The sequence below is a fragment of the Eremothecium cymbalariae genome, chromosome 5 (genome assembly GCF_000235365.1).
Source record: "Eremothecium cymbalariae DBVPG#7215 chromosome 5, complete sequence".
Lineage (NCBI taxonomy): Eukaryota > Fungi > Ascomycota > Saccharomycetes > Saccharomycetales > Saccharomycetaceae > Eremothecium > Eremothecium cymbalariae.
The window spans coordinates 758,515-774,866 of record NC_016453.1 but is presented as its reverse complement, the minus strand read 5'-3'; the positions used below and the strand labels follow the sequence as shown (position 1 = coordinate 774,866).

Genomic DNA, 16,352 nt, shown 5'->3' with positions numbered 1-16,352 from the left:
CATTGAGATATTATTAAGTATCCACTTGCTCTTCATATGATATATGCCATCTCGGTGTGGTGGTGAACTTTTAACGGAAAATTTTAAAAACTTTGAAAATTTGGAAAACTCAGTACCTAGAGGAACAGTTAAAATATAAAAAACATAAAATAAGAATCCCCAGGCAGGCATCCAGGTGGCAAGTAGTATAGTTGTAGCAGTGGGGATATATTCAAGAACTCTTTTTGAAAATGGTTGTCCATATTCTCGGTAAAGGTTTCAAGGGTAAGGAGGTGGTTAAGATTGCACTTGCATCAAAGTTCTATGGCGTGGGCCAAAAAACTGCTGAAAAGATCTGTTCTAAACTGGGTTTTTACCCGTGGATGCGAATGCATCAGCTTAATGAGGCTCAAGTGATGTCTATAACAACTGAGCTGACGAATATGACTATTGAAGGTGCTGCTAGAGCTGTTGTAAAAGAAAATATTGCATTAAAAAGAAGAATTGGTTCCTACCAGGGTATGAGACATGCTCTTGGACTTCCTGTTCGTGGGCAGCGTACTAGGAACAATTCTAAGACTGCAAGAAAATTGAACAAACTTGATAGAAGAGGGTATCATACTAGTGCTACAAATCAGCCAGAAAGTGACCTTGTGGGTAATCTCTGTCGTTATTTGGGCATATGGCATAGCTAACCTCTCCTGTATATAATATGTATATATATTCATGTTATATAAAGATAACAATGAACATTTAAGTAAAACTAAAAGAAGGCATCATAATTCATAATCTTTTTGAAAAGATTCCCAGTCTTTGAGCTCCATTAGGTGTCTTATTGTTGGTCTCCCATGTGGACAGTTCCAAGGTTTTTCCAACTCATTCAAGTTACGTATAACTTTAGTCATAGTACGACGGTTTAACGGTCTACCAATCATGATGCTCATTCGACATGCTCTCATTGCAAACATGCTTCTTATCTTGGAACATCTAATCCGGCTTTTGTTGATGCCATTACATTCTTTGAGCAAGTGTAGTAGTTCGTAAAAATCATCCATTTTAAAGACCATCTGTTTTGAAGATGGTAAGCTAACTACTTCAATGCGTGAACCTGGAGGGTTATTCTCGTTGGAATTGATTTTAAAGCCATTTCTTCGGAAGAGTTCGAGGTTATCCAAGACCAGCAGCTCATCAATAACGTTCATCTCTATTCTCTGCGGCTTTATAAGATTTTGCGATTTAAAGATTGTTGTCTTTTGCAAAGTTTCAAAGTTAAACTTTTCATCACTAGCATGTTGGTCTACTATAAATAAATCATGTTTATTTTGAGTTCGACGAGTAACTATGATGAATCCAAGATTAAACTGACCGACAATTGACATCTTGTTAAAGTCATCCTTGGAAACGGTCAAAGTGAGAAATTGTTCAGAATTGAAACTGTCCTCAAATTCTTTATTTCTAGTGAAGCTTCTGGTATGAATGGATGTCTGAAGCAAGGATAAGCTGCACTTCAACTCTTTTCGTAAGAGATCTAAACTAGTGTCGAGACTAGTTTCAAGATTGTGAGATGAAGTTGCCAAATTTCCATCATAGTTGTTTCTATTCGACGGCTGCAGAACTGGTTTAACGTCCTGGATATGTTGCGAGGGGTCGGATTGAGATGTTGGAAAGCTTTGTTCAATAGAACTCGAATCACTATGAGAACAACAATGAGGATCTGATTTGATCACATCTTCCACATCACTGTGATCATTGGAAATATATTCTTTCGATTCAGAATTATTAGCCCTTTCAAATGCTTCCTCTTGTTCTTTATCACTCGGTGAAGGACTAAAAATTAATTTGTTATTATTGTTGGTAACAAATTCCTCTATTTTAGTGCTGCCAATATGTATTACTACAGGTTCCTTAGACGGAGACCGCGTTTCCTCATATGCTTTGTTCATTGAAGTTGTGAATTCTTGAGAAACGTGAACAAACGATCCTAGATCAGATTGCTTCTTAGCAGGGGCGACTGCTTTCTCCATTGTAGCCGAATGCTGCGCAAATTCAGGTTTAAAGGAAGTCGAATCGGAAATCTTCGCTTCTTTTGAATCAATTTTATCTTTAGTTATACCTTCTTTGCTACCCATGTCCTCCTGATCTTGAGAAGACCCATCATTTTCAAAAGTTGCAGTTAATTCCTGACTTGGCAGCGTTTTCGCTCTCTTGGGTACAAATTCTAAATCAGCATCATCAACAGTATTATCAGCAGTATTATCAGCAGCAGCAGCCCTATAAGTGGTCTGAGGTTCAGATTTCGGTAGTGACAATTGTTGGTCTTTAAAGTATTGCTCCAGCCTTTCCTCAAGGCATTGAAGTACAAATTCTTCATTGTGCAACATGACAGTTCGTTTGTCAGGGGTAACATTAACGTCAACCAACTGAGGTAACAACTTGAAATTTAATATAAGTACAGGATACTCCAACATGTTAAATGTTCTATATGTGTCATTACAGCATTTTACTATCTGTTGGTAGTTGACAGGCCTTCCATTAATGTATATGAATTGTCGGTCTTTCCCAGCACGTCCGCAACCATATGAAGGCTTTGAGATGTAGCCACTAACAGAAATCGTGTAATCATAAACATCCCAACTTGGGTCCCCCAAATATTTTTTCCCCATTTGTTCTTTGTATTGATTCAGGTCTAGTGTCAATGTTAATGACTGTAAACCACGCAAACCATCCGAGCCAAACACCATTAATATATTCCTTGAAACATCACTTTTTAAGGGTGTCGAAAGGACAAGAGACTTGTTTTTATTAGCTGTGACATGCCAAACAGATATCTTACATTGAGGATTAATAAGCACATAGCTTTGCAACAATGTAACGCATTTACTGAATTGTCTTTTACAGTTTTTAACAAAATCCTTTTTCCTCACAGGAAAGTTATTAAACAACTTTTGCAATTGTACTGTGGTACCTTTATTCCTTGATATAATGCTAGTTTTGACCAACTTGCCATTTGGATCATAATCTAGCTTATGGGCTTTGGGGCCCCTTTTTGTTGTGAAAACAGTCAAATTTGCCATAGCGCATAATGAGGCTAACGCTTCTCCCCGAAACCCAAAAGTATCGACTTTAGAGATATCTTCAAATTCTTGAATCTTTGAAGTATGGTGTTTCAAAGCCAAGTATTCAAAATTCGCTTCGGAGATTCCATCACCATTGTCTGAACATTCAATAGATTCCAAACCATAATTTTTGAACGTGAGATCAATTTTATCAGCATGTGCATCCAAACTATTTTCAACCAACTCTTTTACAGCAGTGGTTAAATCGATGATCACTTGCCCAGATGTAATTTTATGGACATCTTTTATGGTAATAGCAGTTATTTGGCCAGACATCGATTTTGAGAGTAATGGAATTCATGTGTGTGTGGCAGAAACACTTTCACTATTTGATCTAAAGTAACAACTTTGTATAATTTCCCATTTCGTGTTGGGGGGGGGTTATCAGACAAAAAGCGAATTTGTTTTTTAAAATGCTACCAGACATTAGAGTTAGAAATTAACAAACGGTCGAATGACGCAGAAACTCGAGTATGAATAAAGGAGTTGAAAAATGGTTAAAATTATACTTAAAATGTTTCATTAATATAGTTCTATATTATAGAAATGTATACCCTCCAGAATCGTTCAACTGGAGTAGATATCAAGCGTTTAACTTACCTCGTCATTTGCCCGTAACCCGACATCAAGGTCTAGAACAATATATTGAGGAACTTAGCAATGATCTATTAACCAAGCTCGAACATATACGCTGTTTTAATTTAAATATTGTTACAAGTGATGATTCGAAATCATATGGAATACCTAGTGGACAAGTTTGGGAGAGGTATGTTTTAGATTTTGGTGATTGGATCCACCATAGTGATGAGGATGAATCAAAAATAACAGAGGGTTTAGTTTTTGATGAATTAAGAGCATGTTTTAACGACCTACTCAAAAAATTACAAAAGCTTCCTCGGGTTGCTCCCCGGTTAGTAACTTTTGAAGCAATTATCGAAGTTTTCGATTTGAGCTTGGGCCGTGACGTACATAACGTTGTCACTGAAGAAGAAAGGCTCGATTTAGATAGAAGTTTGAATTGGGTGAAGTATTCCAAAGACGATTATGCAAGAGCAGATACGACATTAGCACTAGATGATGTTCCGGAGGTTCAACTGACTGCGGTAGTTGGGTGCGATGTTGGCTCAATGGTCATCAACCAATACTTCGAGAGAGTAGCGCCAAGAAACTTGAAGCGGACAATTTACGAAAACAGTAATCAACTAAAAGAATAAATGTTCAAAAGATATATCTTCCCCCAAACAGGCGGAGGTGAAAGTGGAATTTATTAATTGTATCTAACAGGTCTAATGTGTATATATAACATAAAAAAAATGTGTAATAATTAATCCGTATATGCTTTTTTTAAAAACAAAAACAATTTTATGCAACAATTGAATGCAGAATATAAATATGGACTATCTGGGTTGTACCCATCTCCTGGTCATTCCAACTTCATGCCTCTCTTCAAGTTCTCGTAACACAAATAACTGATGGAGACCGCTGGGCAAACCTTAGCAAGAGTCGGTATCAATCCCTTGTATAATCCTGGGAACCCCTCCCGCTGTATTGTCTTGAGGAAGACATCCTTGAAACCATCATATCTATGCGGATGTGCAAAAGTCCCTTGAGCTTGTAATCTAGTTCTCAGTAAATTGATCGGATAAACAACAGTAGCGCCGACCGTACCGCTGAATGCACCCATTGGCAAAACAACAAAGTTACTAATAACCACATCAGTTTCTGGAATGCCCAATGTTTTTGCTTTTTTGGCGATGTACCATTTTTTAAGGGCAGAGAAGGTGCCCAAATCTAGAGCGGCGTAAGGAAATACCCCCATGATGCCGACTCCAAGACCTCGGTAGAACAACCTCAAGCCACCTTCACGGTACATTTCTCCTGCAGTTTTGGTTAATAATGGCATGCCCTTCAGTGTCGTATTCAAGGGCGCGCATTGGACACGGAATTTTAAAGTGTCTATTGGATATACGAAGAACTGTGCCGCGATCCCACCCAGTCCACCGGCGATGTACGTTGAGAATTTGGATAGCTGGCTTGTGTCATGAACCCCCTCCAATTGAACCAGCAGACGTTTCGCCAGCTCGAAGGAACCAAACTTCATGGCCGATTCCGGGAACACTTTAAAGACATTGAGACCGTTTCCCACGTAAAATGCACGTAGACCTCCTTGTCTATACAAAGACTGCGCCGCTTTAACGAGAGGTGAACGGATTTTAGACAGGTCTGCTCTTGGGTTATTATAAAGCAGTTTCTCCTTAGAATTCAATAATGTCGACGATAGATCTGTTCTAGCGATGAGAAACACTTTAATACGATCAAAAGGCGCTGTGCACGTACGCGATATCACACCGGAAAACCCCCCTGCAAGGAAGAACCCGAACCCACCGATAAAATCGGTGATCAACGTCATATCGCCCTCAGAGGACAAATCCACATCTTCGTTGAATAAATAAAAGTAAGAATATGCTGTATGCAACCTTGAACCTTCCTTACGCGGCATAAAGATAAGAAAGTCTCTCCATTGATCGTACGTGATGTACGAGGGCGACGGCGACGGCACCCGCGAGGGCGGCTGCGAGGACGCCGTCCTCGCAGCCGCCCTCGCATTATTACCACTACTACTATTACAACTATTACCAACAGCCTCCTCCTCCTTCCGCCTCAAAAATGCCCACTGTATAAACTTCGTTAGTCGGTTCCCCTTCGGCGCCTCCGCATCTACTTCCTGCCGAACATCTTCTCCAAGATCCCTCAAATAATTCGACAACTCCTCCGCCTTGATTTTCCCGTCCGCATCTACATCTATTTTGTCAAACCCTCGTCTTATCTGAACCTCCGCCACAGACACATATGCCTCAAAGTCACCAAAATCAATCACCGAATCCTTATTACAATCCAAAGACTTGAAAATCGCCTCGATCGCCTCCTTGTTATCCTTCAAAGGATGGTCTTCCCGCTCAAACGCTCGCTTCAATGTCTCGTACCGAATTTCCCCCGTCCCATCGACATCTAGCCGTCTAAATAACCGCTCATGACGTGCTCGTTTCTGCTCCTCCGTCTCTACTGGAATCCCCATTGAGAGACTCACTCCTGTGATATAGTACTAGTATGTAGACTAAAAACTCAAAAACTATTCGCCACTATACTTTGTTCGCTTGTTTATTGTAGTTGTGTATGTGCCGTTGTTTTTTTTTCTTTAGCTTGCTGTGTATAACTTTGCAGAGCACCACCAGCCTTATACACGCAAACCTAACGCAAACCAAAAGATAGAGTTGGTATGACGAGCCTTTCTGTTTCTTGTGTTTCCCACACCGCCAAGATTCAAGAGTGGGATGTGAGCCTGGCTGACTGAGAACTGTGTGGCGAGCGTGAGTGTGCGTTGGTATTCCTTTGGCCAACGTAGAGAGGTCTTCTATCATACCAACAAGAAAAACCTCCATTTCGTGGGGCCGCGCACCGCGCCGAGGCGCGGTGCGCGGAGGTGCAGTCCCCTCCCCCCGCCGGGACCCGCCACCGGCGGGTCCCGGGCATCGGGCTGGCACGACACACGGCGCACGCAGGTCACATGACCGTGGTCCGAGTACCCCCGGCGTCACCCACACACCTCCACCCCTCTCTCGGAATTAAGGCCGTTTGGTCGACCGCCACCACCGTCCCCGCGCCCGTCCGGCCTCCCCTAAAGCTCCCCGGGACACCTCCGCCACGGAACGCCACGGACACCAGCAGTATAAAAGTCGTTTTAATTAAGCTGTGCGCCAAAGGCTTTTATCATTTGCCCCCACTTAGCGTCCTGGCAACCCTCCATAATCACACCAACAATAAATAGATAAAAATTTAAATTGTATATAAAAAAAGAGGCCAGAAGTATGAGATTCGTGTTCGGGGGGTCTTGTAGCAGGGGTATCGGCTCGTTATCGGTTCTACGTACGGTGATCGGTGGTGGTAGTTGTCGTAACAGCAGCGGTGGATATCTTCTACGTCGTGGAAAGAGCACGCAGAATTTTATGATGGAGAGAAAAAAGAACGGCGGTGGGGACATGGGCAGGATCGAATCGGCGGCCACGCAGCCGGATGGGCAGGCGACGACAATGAGTGACGAGTATGAGTTTTCGCGGGTGGTGCCCAAGGGGGGCGGGACGGCTGCTGCGCCTGGTGACAGCAACTTCAAGGCCACGTGGGTGAACGCGTTGAACGAGCGCAAGCGGCAATTGGCGCAGGGCAAGATAATTGACTCGTATGTGTACAACAACGTTAAATCCACGGAGATAGGGGAGCGGACGCGCCAGGATTCGTTTTCGTACTTGATTCTCCGTTTCAAGGATGATCCCCTGACGGCGGATTTTTATGTGAATGCGGCCGGTAGGATTCGTATGGGGCAGATTTTCCAGGACCTAGATGCGCTAGCGGGGTGTATTGCTTACAAACACACGGCTCCTTCGGAGCCGGTGATGGTGACGGCATCGGTGGACCGGATATATTTGTTGAAGCCGTTGGACTCTGTGACGGATTACAACGTGGTGTTGTCCGGGAGTGTTGTGTGGACTGGGCGATCGTCTATGGAGATTGCTATCAAGGCGTCGGCGGTTAAAGGGCCTATTCCGGATACTGTCAGTGAGGGGAGCTTTCGGGATGAAGACACGTTTCTGACTGCGTCTTTCACATTTGTTGCGCGTAATCCAGAGACGCACAAGTCTCTGGCGATCAACAAGTTGTTGCCGCTGAACCAGCAAGAGTGGACGGATTTTAAGCGAGCCGAGTCCCATAATGCGGCCAAGAAATTAAGGGCGATTGGGGAGAATTTGAGTAATACGCCGCCTACGGCGGAGGAGTCTAGTATGATCCATAAGATGTGGCGGGCGTCGAAGGAGATTTCCAAGCTGGAAAGCAGGCCCAAGAACGCGGCGTTTATGCGGGAGACCAATTTGAAGTCTACGATGTTTATGCAGCCGCAGTACCGTAATCGGCATTCGTATATGATCTTCGGCGGCTATTTGATGCGGCAGACGTTTGAGTTGGCGTATTGTGCGGCATCTTCTATTTCTCATACGCTGCCTCGTTTTGTGTCGCTTGACTCCACTACGTTCCGTGCGCCTGTTCCTGTTGGTTCTATTTTGCATATGGATGCTAGTGTTGTTTACACGGAGCATCTTCATGACGGGAGCAGTGCAGCCCAAGCCGGCTCGGGCTCGGGCTCTGGTGCTGCTACGCAGCACCAGCAGCAGAACCCGCTGGCGGCTTTCCAGCCGCCAGCGGTAAACAAGCTGTCCTCGAACAAAGACCACTTTTTGTCGCGTCCTGGCACGTTGATCCAGGTGAAGGTAGATACTGTTGTTGAAGAATTAAACCCGGAGCGGAAAAATAAGTCCGGGTCGTTTATCTATTCTTTTTTCACTCCTTTAGATGATGCAGGTACCACTCCTGGTTTTGCAACTGTTGTTCCTGAGACCTATTCCGAAATGATTGAGTATGTCCAAGGTAGACGACGTGCGATTGATACAGCATCGTATGCGATGCGTTTCAAGCGCCAGAGTAAGTTGTAACCCATTATCATCATCATCATCATCATTATTGTTATCATTTATATACGCTTGTATAGACATACGAGCGCATAGATATATAGAGCGAACATAAAACAAAAAAACCGTTGTTTCTTACATAATATATATCATACACATCTTTTGTTGATAAAAAACGGTTATGTTTTTATGTCTTGTTCTCATTTTTACTTGAAGTTCGATTCCTAATCTCTCTCTGGCTCTTGTCCTATTAGGTTAACGTCGCTAACGTTTACACCGCCTTTATTTTCTAGTTTCACTAATCTTTTAGTACTACGTTTGCGCCGAGCCGGGACCGCCGGTCCTTTGGTTTTGCCGGGATTGGGCCTGGAGTCTTGTTGTTTCCAGCCCTTGTATTGGTAACGATGGTGGTACATGTTTTCCTGTTTTATGGAACCATCTGCCGTCCCACTAAGGGAACCGGCGCTGAAAGGATCTAGGGTAGTCTGGGAGCCAGCGTATGTTTCATTCAAAGGCGCTAATGCCGACTGCGTGCCCGACGATGATGTCCTGCTATCAGAGGAATGTTTGCTGCCGCCTAGTTCCATGAACACCGAATCTCGGGCACCTAAAGTGGATTTGCGGGGATCATGCAGTATATTAGTACTAACAGAAACCTCTGTCGTTAACAGGTCAGCAGTACTCACGGTTTTCACAGACGCATAGCTCTCTCTTCTAGATCTATTAGATACTCTCCTGTTGTTATTAGTGCTATTTGCCATGTGAGAAGAATACCGCCATGATTTGCGTTTTGATGGCTGGCTGTTATAGAATACAGATGATCTGCGGGAGTCACCTTCATGGTCTCCTGCAGACAACCAATTTTCCGAATTAACGGGTTGACCCTCTTTTCGATAGAAGCCGGCTCCGTAGTGCTCACAGCCATCCTGAGAATCATCGTCGGAGCCCATTTTCTCATTCTCCAGTGAGTTTTCGGAGGAATCTTCTAACTGAATAGCGTTTAAAACGCCTAGTTTTTTGGCGCTCGATAATGAAGATGCATCGTCGTCAAATGGGTTACTCGGGTTTTTCTCTTGATATAAAACGAAAGGATTTGGATTATTTGCAGGGTTTCCCAATTGGGGCCCACTAATCTTCCTATCGGCATATTGTTCAGAATCTAGGTCAGATTCTTCTTCGGTGGGGCGCCGCCGTTTTCTTAACACAAGTATGATAGGTATTATAATCAACAGGAAAAATAACGGAATAGCAATACTGCAGGCTATTATCGTTTTGTTCAAAGATGAATTCTTCTTTTTTGATGATGATTCCCCCGCCTCAGAAGTTGATGATCCGGACGCTGATACTATAGAAGACGTACTAGATCCCGAAGTTGCTGAGGCTGTTCCGGTTGCAGCGGTAGCAGATGAATCAATGGCCTTTGTGGCGAAATCTACACCAATAATCTTCATAGGTAAAGACTCAGTATGTCCATTTTCAGCAACCGTGACATTAACTGTTGTTGAGGAGAAAGAATCAGGAACTTCACCGCTTAATGTTAGATTATTCTCAATGAACGAGAGCCAGTCGGCGTCAGAAATTTCCACGGATATGTTTAAACCACTGGATTTTGTAAATTGCGAAGGTGACAAGCTATGTTCAAACCATGATCCTTTGGTAGCATTCACATTGGCAAATGAATTCACGGCAAATAATTGTTGAGTGTATTTGACAGAAACATCCAAAAAAACATTGTTACGGTACACATCCGAAATTGCAACTGTAAAGTTTGCCTCGCCAGCAAGACTTGGAAGAGTGCCTACCAAATGATTGTCTTTTAAAGTGGCCCAGTCTGGAGCATTTTGTAATGTCATGGTGCTGATATTAGCTTCTGAAATTGGATAATTGTCCAAAAATACATATTTAAAGGGGATTTCGTAATCAAATGACCCGCTATCTGTAACGTTTACCACTAGCGAGTTAGAAAGCGTGGTGGTTAACTGATGAGCACCAACGATTAAATCGAACGACATCTCTGCGCCTGCAAACCCTTCAATGTCCGTGGCAATTAATGAAAACGAGTAGTCCACCTCTGGAGCTATATCTGAATTCACAACAGGGGCTGAACCACTAAACTTGAGCATGGCACTATCGAAACTCAGCCAAGGAGGTAACGGAGCATGGTACTGTTTCGAACGACCGTAATAAGCAACTATAGGGCGAGAACTGGAACCAACAGCAAACATGTCCCTCTCGAACGTAAGATTAACATCGGCACCTGGAGACAACTTTAAAGCCTTCCGGCCATCGGTTTGGCCATAGTTCTTTAGTAAACTTAACAAATTAAAATCAGAGCTTATATTAACAGCCGGTTGGCTGGTAGCAACCAGTTGATAAGTGGCATTCAGAGACTGACCATCTGAAAGATCTGTTCCTTGTAAAGTCACGCCGAAATATTTCGTGTCCCCTGAATCTAAAAACTCGCTAGGAAAGGTGCCACTCAAAACTCTATTTGAACGATCCCACGACAGCCAATCCGGCAATCCAAATACCTCATAGGCAATCTCTGATGAACTACTTTCTGATTTGTAAGTGTCATTCGAGAGCTGAAAGCTGAAGTATTGACCCAGGCGTGCAACAGGTGGAAATTGTTTGTTGACAGAGTAGGATTCGTAAGGTTTCCCAGATACTGAATATAGCAAAGCAGAAATAAAGAGCAATATGGATAGCAGCATAGCTGGGTTGGCAAAAAAAAAAAACTTAAAATCTTAGATTAGCAAATACAAAATTCTCTCCTGGTATATGTGGCTTAGGATAATCTTATTAAGCAATAAAACGGTTAGTTAGCGAATGTTGGTGAGTTATTGGCAAGCAGCTTGCAAAGTGGCAGGTGAAGCGAACTGGATTATACAAGCAAGGACGTCTTAACAGTATTTCAATCACAACATTTCAACAGCTTTGAAGCCCGGCTGTAAAACGAGCTGTTTATAAAGTCAACACATATATAAATTCTTGCATCGAACAAACAAATCGCTCGATGTGGACAGTTTATCTGCTAGTCCTTGGATCTTTCATGCTAGAATAATATGTACTGCAAAGCACGGGGCACCCCATTTAGGCAATGCAGCCTGCGGAACAACTTTCCCATTCGCGAGTATCCAGAGAGAGATATATGCAGCATCCATCTCTTTGAACAAGGATTCAGGATAATCGCGAAATTCTTGTTACCTAAAAAGCTGGGCTCTGCATCTCTTCATCATTTGGTGACGCGTCCTTCTTGAAAGGGAAATCTACCTGCAAGATGCAACGTCAACGTATTTATAGAAAGCGTAACTGTACATAAAGGTGGGAAGTAAAAAGGAAAGAAACCAGTGCGACAGGAGATCAGTGATTAAATGGCATGTTACTTGGATGCCTCTCTTTGTGCCTAGTTTCTTTTTTTGTCTTTGCATCACTGCCTACATGTACCAAGGTAGGAAACAAAGTTTCTTATTGTCCATTTCTATTTCATAAGTATACAGCCAATTTCCTGGGGATCTAGATATGGTAAATATTGTGCCCTGGAAACTATGTGAAACTAGCACATATGTAATTGAATAAAAAGTTTGCCGATAGGTTCTTTGCCAGTAACCAGGCAATTCTGACTCGATTGTTCTGCATTACTTTTATTGCCCATGTAGCAGGGGTACAACAGTCAGAGACCGTATTACTATTGTAACAAGCAACATAGACCGTTCACAGTTGCTATTATTAAGAAATATACGTCGCTCTAGAACTATGCTCCACTGGCCCTAAAATCATAAGTCACTTGGTGATACCTTAAATACCTTAACGTGAGTACTGCATTAGGCTGGCGATGTTGCGGGAAATCTTTTGAGTAATATTGGGCAATGTTTGTAAGCTCCTTTTTGTGAGCTAAAAATTGACGCATCCCTATTGTTCAACGTCGTGACCGACGGATTTCTCGAGAAATCCGTCGGTCACGTGGTTCGCACGTGCCTGAAGTTGGCGAGAATGTTGTACTCTGCTTAAACGATTAGCGGGCACCTTAGTGGTGATAAAAGGATCCTCCAAGTCTAGAACGGCTAAATGGCCTAGAGACACCCTAGCGATCAGCAGTAACCCTGCCCAGATCATCATATCTTGCCGCCACGCATCGACAAAGCACGTTCGATAGTCGTCGAGAGGTCCATCATGCCAATCCTGCTTTCCAGCGTTGTTATTCGAAATCAGGGTAACCGAAGATCGTCCGTGCATTTGTTCCACACCCCCTTTTTTAGAAATCTGAAAAATTGTCTGGTTATCAAAATGTTGATTAAACAGATTATATTAAAAGAACCAATTTCTTTGAGCTAGATAATATCCAAGTCCAAGGGGGGGGGTAAAGTAGCAGCTTATCAATAAGATGCCTAAGTTAGAACAGTTTGAAATTAAGAAATATTGGCAAATTTTTTCAGGGTTGGCTCCTGTGGATAACAAAGTGACACACAACCAAGTACTGCCCATCTTACACAATTCAAAGTTGGATTCATCTGTGTTAAGTCAAATATGGTTTTTAGCTGATATTGATGATGATGATAATTTGGATTTTGAGGAATTTGTGATTTGTATGAGGTTGATTTTTGATATGGTGAATCGGAATATAAATGCTGTTCCGGAACAGCTGCCAGACTGGTTGGTTCCTGGTTCCAAAATAGAATTGGTGAAACAAAGGGGCAGTGCGAGGTATGGAAGTGATGCAACGCTAGAGGCCTCTACAGATAACTCAGCGCCACCACCTGAAGTAGAGTGGTATATTTCTCTAGAAAATAAGACTTTGTATGAAAGTATTTATCAACAATGTCAGACAAGCACCGATGGTTCAGTGTCTTTCCCATCGCTTGCTGGGGTGGCAGCGGCGAACTTCATGAATATAAACTCGTCTGAAATAGAGCAGGTGTGGAGGTTGGTTAATCCAAAGAATTTTTCGACCATAGACAGGGATCCTGTGTTTTATGTTTTGCATATTTTGAAGCAACGGAATGATTTAGGCATAAAAATTCCAAGCAGCGTGCCATCTGCGTTGAAGGAGGTGTTTTCTAAGGAGCGTGTCTCTACTGATATATCAGGGGGCGCACAAGGAACTGTCAGGAAGGGTTCTACGTATGTGTCTAGTTCTGGAAACAAAGGTGTTACGGACAACGGTAGGCGTAAAATGGCAGGTACTGATTTCTCTGCTACTAAAGGCACAGATTGGGAATTGGTAAGGCTTCAGCGAGAACTTGCAAATTTGGAGACTGAATTGGCTAGTTTAAACAGAGAACAGTCTGTGCCATGCTCTTCCGGGCCCAAAACTTTAGAACAACAGTTTCAAGGTTTGTTGACTTATAAGCAGAATCAACTTTCCAATTCTACTACTTCTCAATCTTCTATAGGCGTTCTGGGACTAATCGATGATATTGATAGTCTTGAAGGGCAAGTTCAAATATTAGAGCAATACCTATCCAGTAAAAGGGGTGAATTGCATAACTTACAACAAGAGATTCAGTCGTTGAAATGAATTGCATCTGATAGCTTTTATTTTTTTTTACGCCCGAGTTCTTGTTATATTTTATCTACTCAGCATTGTATAATATTAAGAGAAATAAAGTCTCAGTTTAATGATAATATACTGTTATTGAATACTTATCTATCTGGCAAAACTATAAGAATTGCTGTCCAAATTAACCCCTGTTTGCAGTTCTTGGCTTTGCACGGATAATATTATCTACTCTAAGTAGAACTTCTGCTGCCTCAGTTGCAGAGCTCACAACAGCTCTCTTCAATTTGTAGCTTTCTACAACACCCAATTCTCTCATATCAGCAATTTTTCCATTATTTAGATCCAATCCACTAGTGGTCATGCCATTGTAGATTGAGGCTCTTAGCTTGGAGATCAATTCACTGCTGTCGAGACCGGCATTATCAGCCAAAATTGTAGGTAGCTGTCTCAATGCTCTCGCAAAAGCTTCTACCGCAAGCGATTTCTTGCCTTCGACATTTTGAGCAGTTGTATCAACTGCCTTTGACATAACCATTTCTGCACATCCACCACCTAGGACAGTTCTAGTTTCCTTGGTGGTTTGGGATAGTACGGACAAAGCATCATGCAGTGATCTCTCAGCCTCATCTAAGACCTGTAGGGTAGCCCCTCTTAAAACGATTGTGCACGCATTGCTCACCTTGCAACCAGTAAACTTGGTGAATACTTCCTCTCCAATCATAACCTCCTCGACCAGATCACACTCACCTAATCTACATTTCTCTGGGTTGTTGAATGTAGATACTACTTCACCACCAGTTACTAACGCTAGCCTTTCAACACCCTCAAAATCAGCATGCTCGATGGAATTGATTTCCATATCCGTGAATAACTGCTCTGGGTAATCATAGATAAGCTGTCTGTTAATAAATATGTTAATACCAAACTTTGCAATCCTATCAATTTTGCTTTTCATTTTTTCACGCTCTGCCTTTTCTAGTCGGGCTAACTTAGACGTGGAATCAACTTTGAATTTCGCACCAAAAATCTTCACTTTATCGGTATCCAAAGAGGTGTTCGCAATAAGAATCTTGGCGTTCTTCACACTCTTTGCTTGGTTGTTGCCAAATCTCTTTGGCAAGATAAACCCCCCATCCAAAAACGAGTCAGATAGATTGCCACCAATAATTTTAATAATCTGAATATGTTCCAAGTTTGTTGAACCGTTTAACCTTAAAATTGCATCCGCTGCCAATTTTGAAAAATGGTCCTTATCCTGTGACAAAATCTTTGAGGATAAAGTGGTCTTCGCAATATTTAACAAATCCTCATAAAACTTTGCATGATCTTTGGAGTTGTCCACAGCGGCTCTCTCCAACGCGCCCAAAGAAGCAACACATGCAATTCTATAGCCTTCAATAATAGTTTGAGGATGAATTTTCTGATCAATCAACTTCTCGGCTTCCCTCAACAACTCTGCACTTAAAACGGTAACACTAGTAGTACCATCACCGACTTCATCATCTTGTACTTTACTGATATTAACCAAAACCTTGGCTGCAGGGTTATCTAATGGAATGGATTTCAAAATGGTTGCACCATCGTTGGTCACCAAAGAGGAATCATTAGATGCACTTTGCAACAACTTATCCATACCTTTTGGTCCTAAGGTCGTTTTAACTAAATCCCCAACCGCAATTGCACCAACAAATGCTGACATACGAGCATTTTCAGCTCTTTCTTCGGTAACTTGATCACCAAATATTTGAACACTCATATCAAGTAACCCAATAATCCTCTTTAACTTGAGATTTTATGAACATCTAATGCTCTCCAAATTAAAATTTTGGTGATTTTTTAAGTCTTAAAATGTTCAGCTTTTTTTTCGCCACCGAAGAAACCAGATATTTGAAGAAATCAGATCAAAAGACGAAGAACTACATCAACAGCCCCTCCAATTGGTGATCAAAAGATCAATTGTATCATTTAGAGTGTGGGATTATGCTCTATGAACGTGCTGACTACTAGCATACAAAATAGTCCCTAAAATACTTTTTTGGTTGTGTAAATTGGGAAGTGTTGCAAAAAATGCTTCCAACCAGAGTCGAACTGATGATCTCCACATTACTAGTGTGGCGCCTTACCAACTTGGCCATAGAAGCTTGAAAACTTGCACGCCTTATTTACTCAATTAGCTGGTACTTATATACGCTTTTGATCGCGTGATTTATAACAAAATGTGATCCGTGCTATGGTAAGAAC

General features: G+C 42.2%; 8 protein-coding genes and 1 non-coding gene across 9 annotated transcripts; 4 read left to right on the top strand and 5 right to left on the bottom strand.

Moving 5' to 3' along the window:
• Positions 1-230: 230 nt before the first annotated feature.
• Positions 231-674, top strand: SWS2 (mitochondrial 37S ribosomal protein uS13m; the record flags this gene model as incomplete). The annotated part of the gene is made up of 1 exon (XM_003646904.1): positions 231-674. The coding sequence occupies one exon, from the start codon at positions 231-233 to the stop codon at positions 672-674; it is 444 nt and encodes a 147-aa protein (XP_003646952.1).
• An 81-nt stretch (positions 675-755) lies between these two features.
• PMS1 (ATP-binding mismatch repair protein) lies at positions 756-3,371 on the bottom strand (the record flags this gene model as incomplete). Its single annotated transcript, XM_003646903.1, has 1 exon — positions 756-3,371. The coding sequence occupies one exon, from the start codon at positions 3,369-3,371 to the stop codon at positions 756-758; it is 2,616 nt and encodes an 871-aa protein (XP_003646951.1).
• A 197-nt stretch (positions 3,372-3,568) lies between these two features.
• Positions 3,569-4,309, top strand: REV7 (Rev7p; the record flags this gene model as incomplete). The annotated part of the gene is made up of 1 exon (XM_003646902.1): positions 3,569-4,309. One exon carries the CDS (start codon positions 3,569-3,571, stop codon positions 4,307-4,309), a length of 741 nt encoding a protein of 246 aa, XP_003646950.1.
• A 209-nt stretch (positions 4,310-4,518) lies between these two features.
• On the bottom strand, positions 4,519-6,171 carry SAL1 (Ca(2+)-binding ATP:ADP antiporter SAL1; the record flags this gene model as incomplete). The annotated part of the gene is made up of 1 exon (XM_003646901.1): positions 4,519-6,171. One exon carries the CDS (start codon positions 6,169-6,171, stop codon positions 4,519-4,521), a length of 1,653 nt encoding a protein of 550 aa, XP_003646949.1.
• Positions 6,172-6,961: 790 nt separating this feature from the next.
• On the top strand, positions 6,962-8,635 carry Ecym_5376 (uncharacterized protein; the record flags this gene model as incomplete). Its single annotated transcript, XM_003646900.1, has 1 exon — positions 6,962-8,635. One exon carries the CDS (start codon positions 6,962-6,964, stop codon positions 8,633-8,635), a length of 1,674 nt encoding a protein of 557 aa, XP_003646948.1.
• A 200-nt stretch (positions 8,636-8,835) lies between these two features.
• On the bottom strand, positions 8,836-11,325 carry AXL2 (Axl2p; the record flags this gene model as incomplete). The annotated part of the gene is made up of 1 exon (XM_003646899.1): positions 8,836-11,325. The coding sequence occupies one exon, from the start codon at positions 11,323-11,325 to the stop codon at positions 8,836-8,838; it is 2,490 nt and encodes an 829-aa protein (XP_003646947.1).
• Positions 11,326-12,995: 1,670 nt separating this feature from the next.
• END3 (End3p) lies at positions 12,996-14,129 on the top strand (the record flags this gene model as incomplete). The annotated part of the gene is made up of 1 exon (XM_003646898.1): positions 12,996-14,129. The coding sequence occupies one exon, from the start codon at positions 12,996-12,998 to the stop codon at positions 14,127-14,129; it is 1,134 nt and encodes a 377-aa protein (XP_003646946.1).
• A 163-nt stretch (positions 14,130-14,292) lies between these two features.
• Positions 14,293-15,867, bottom strand: CCT2 (chaperonin-containing T-complex subunit CCT2; the record flags this gene model as incomplete). The annotated part of the gene is made up of 1 exon (XM_003646897.1): positions 14,293-15,867. One exon carries the CDS (start codon positions 15,865-15,867, stop codon positions 14,293-14,295), a length of 1,575 nt encoding a protein of 524 aa, XP_003646945.1.
• Positions 15,868-16,179: 312 nt separating this feature from the next.
• On the bottom strand, positions 16,180-16,252 carry Ecym_5372. The gene has a single exon. It is a non-coding gene; the product is annotated as a tRNA-Thr (tRNA).
• Between the last annotated feature and the right edge of the window lie 100 nt (positions 16,253-16,352).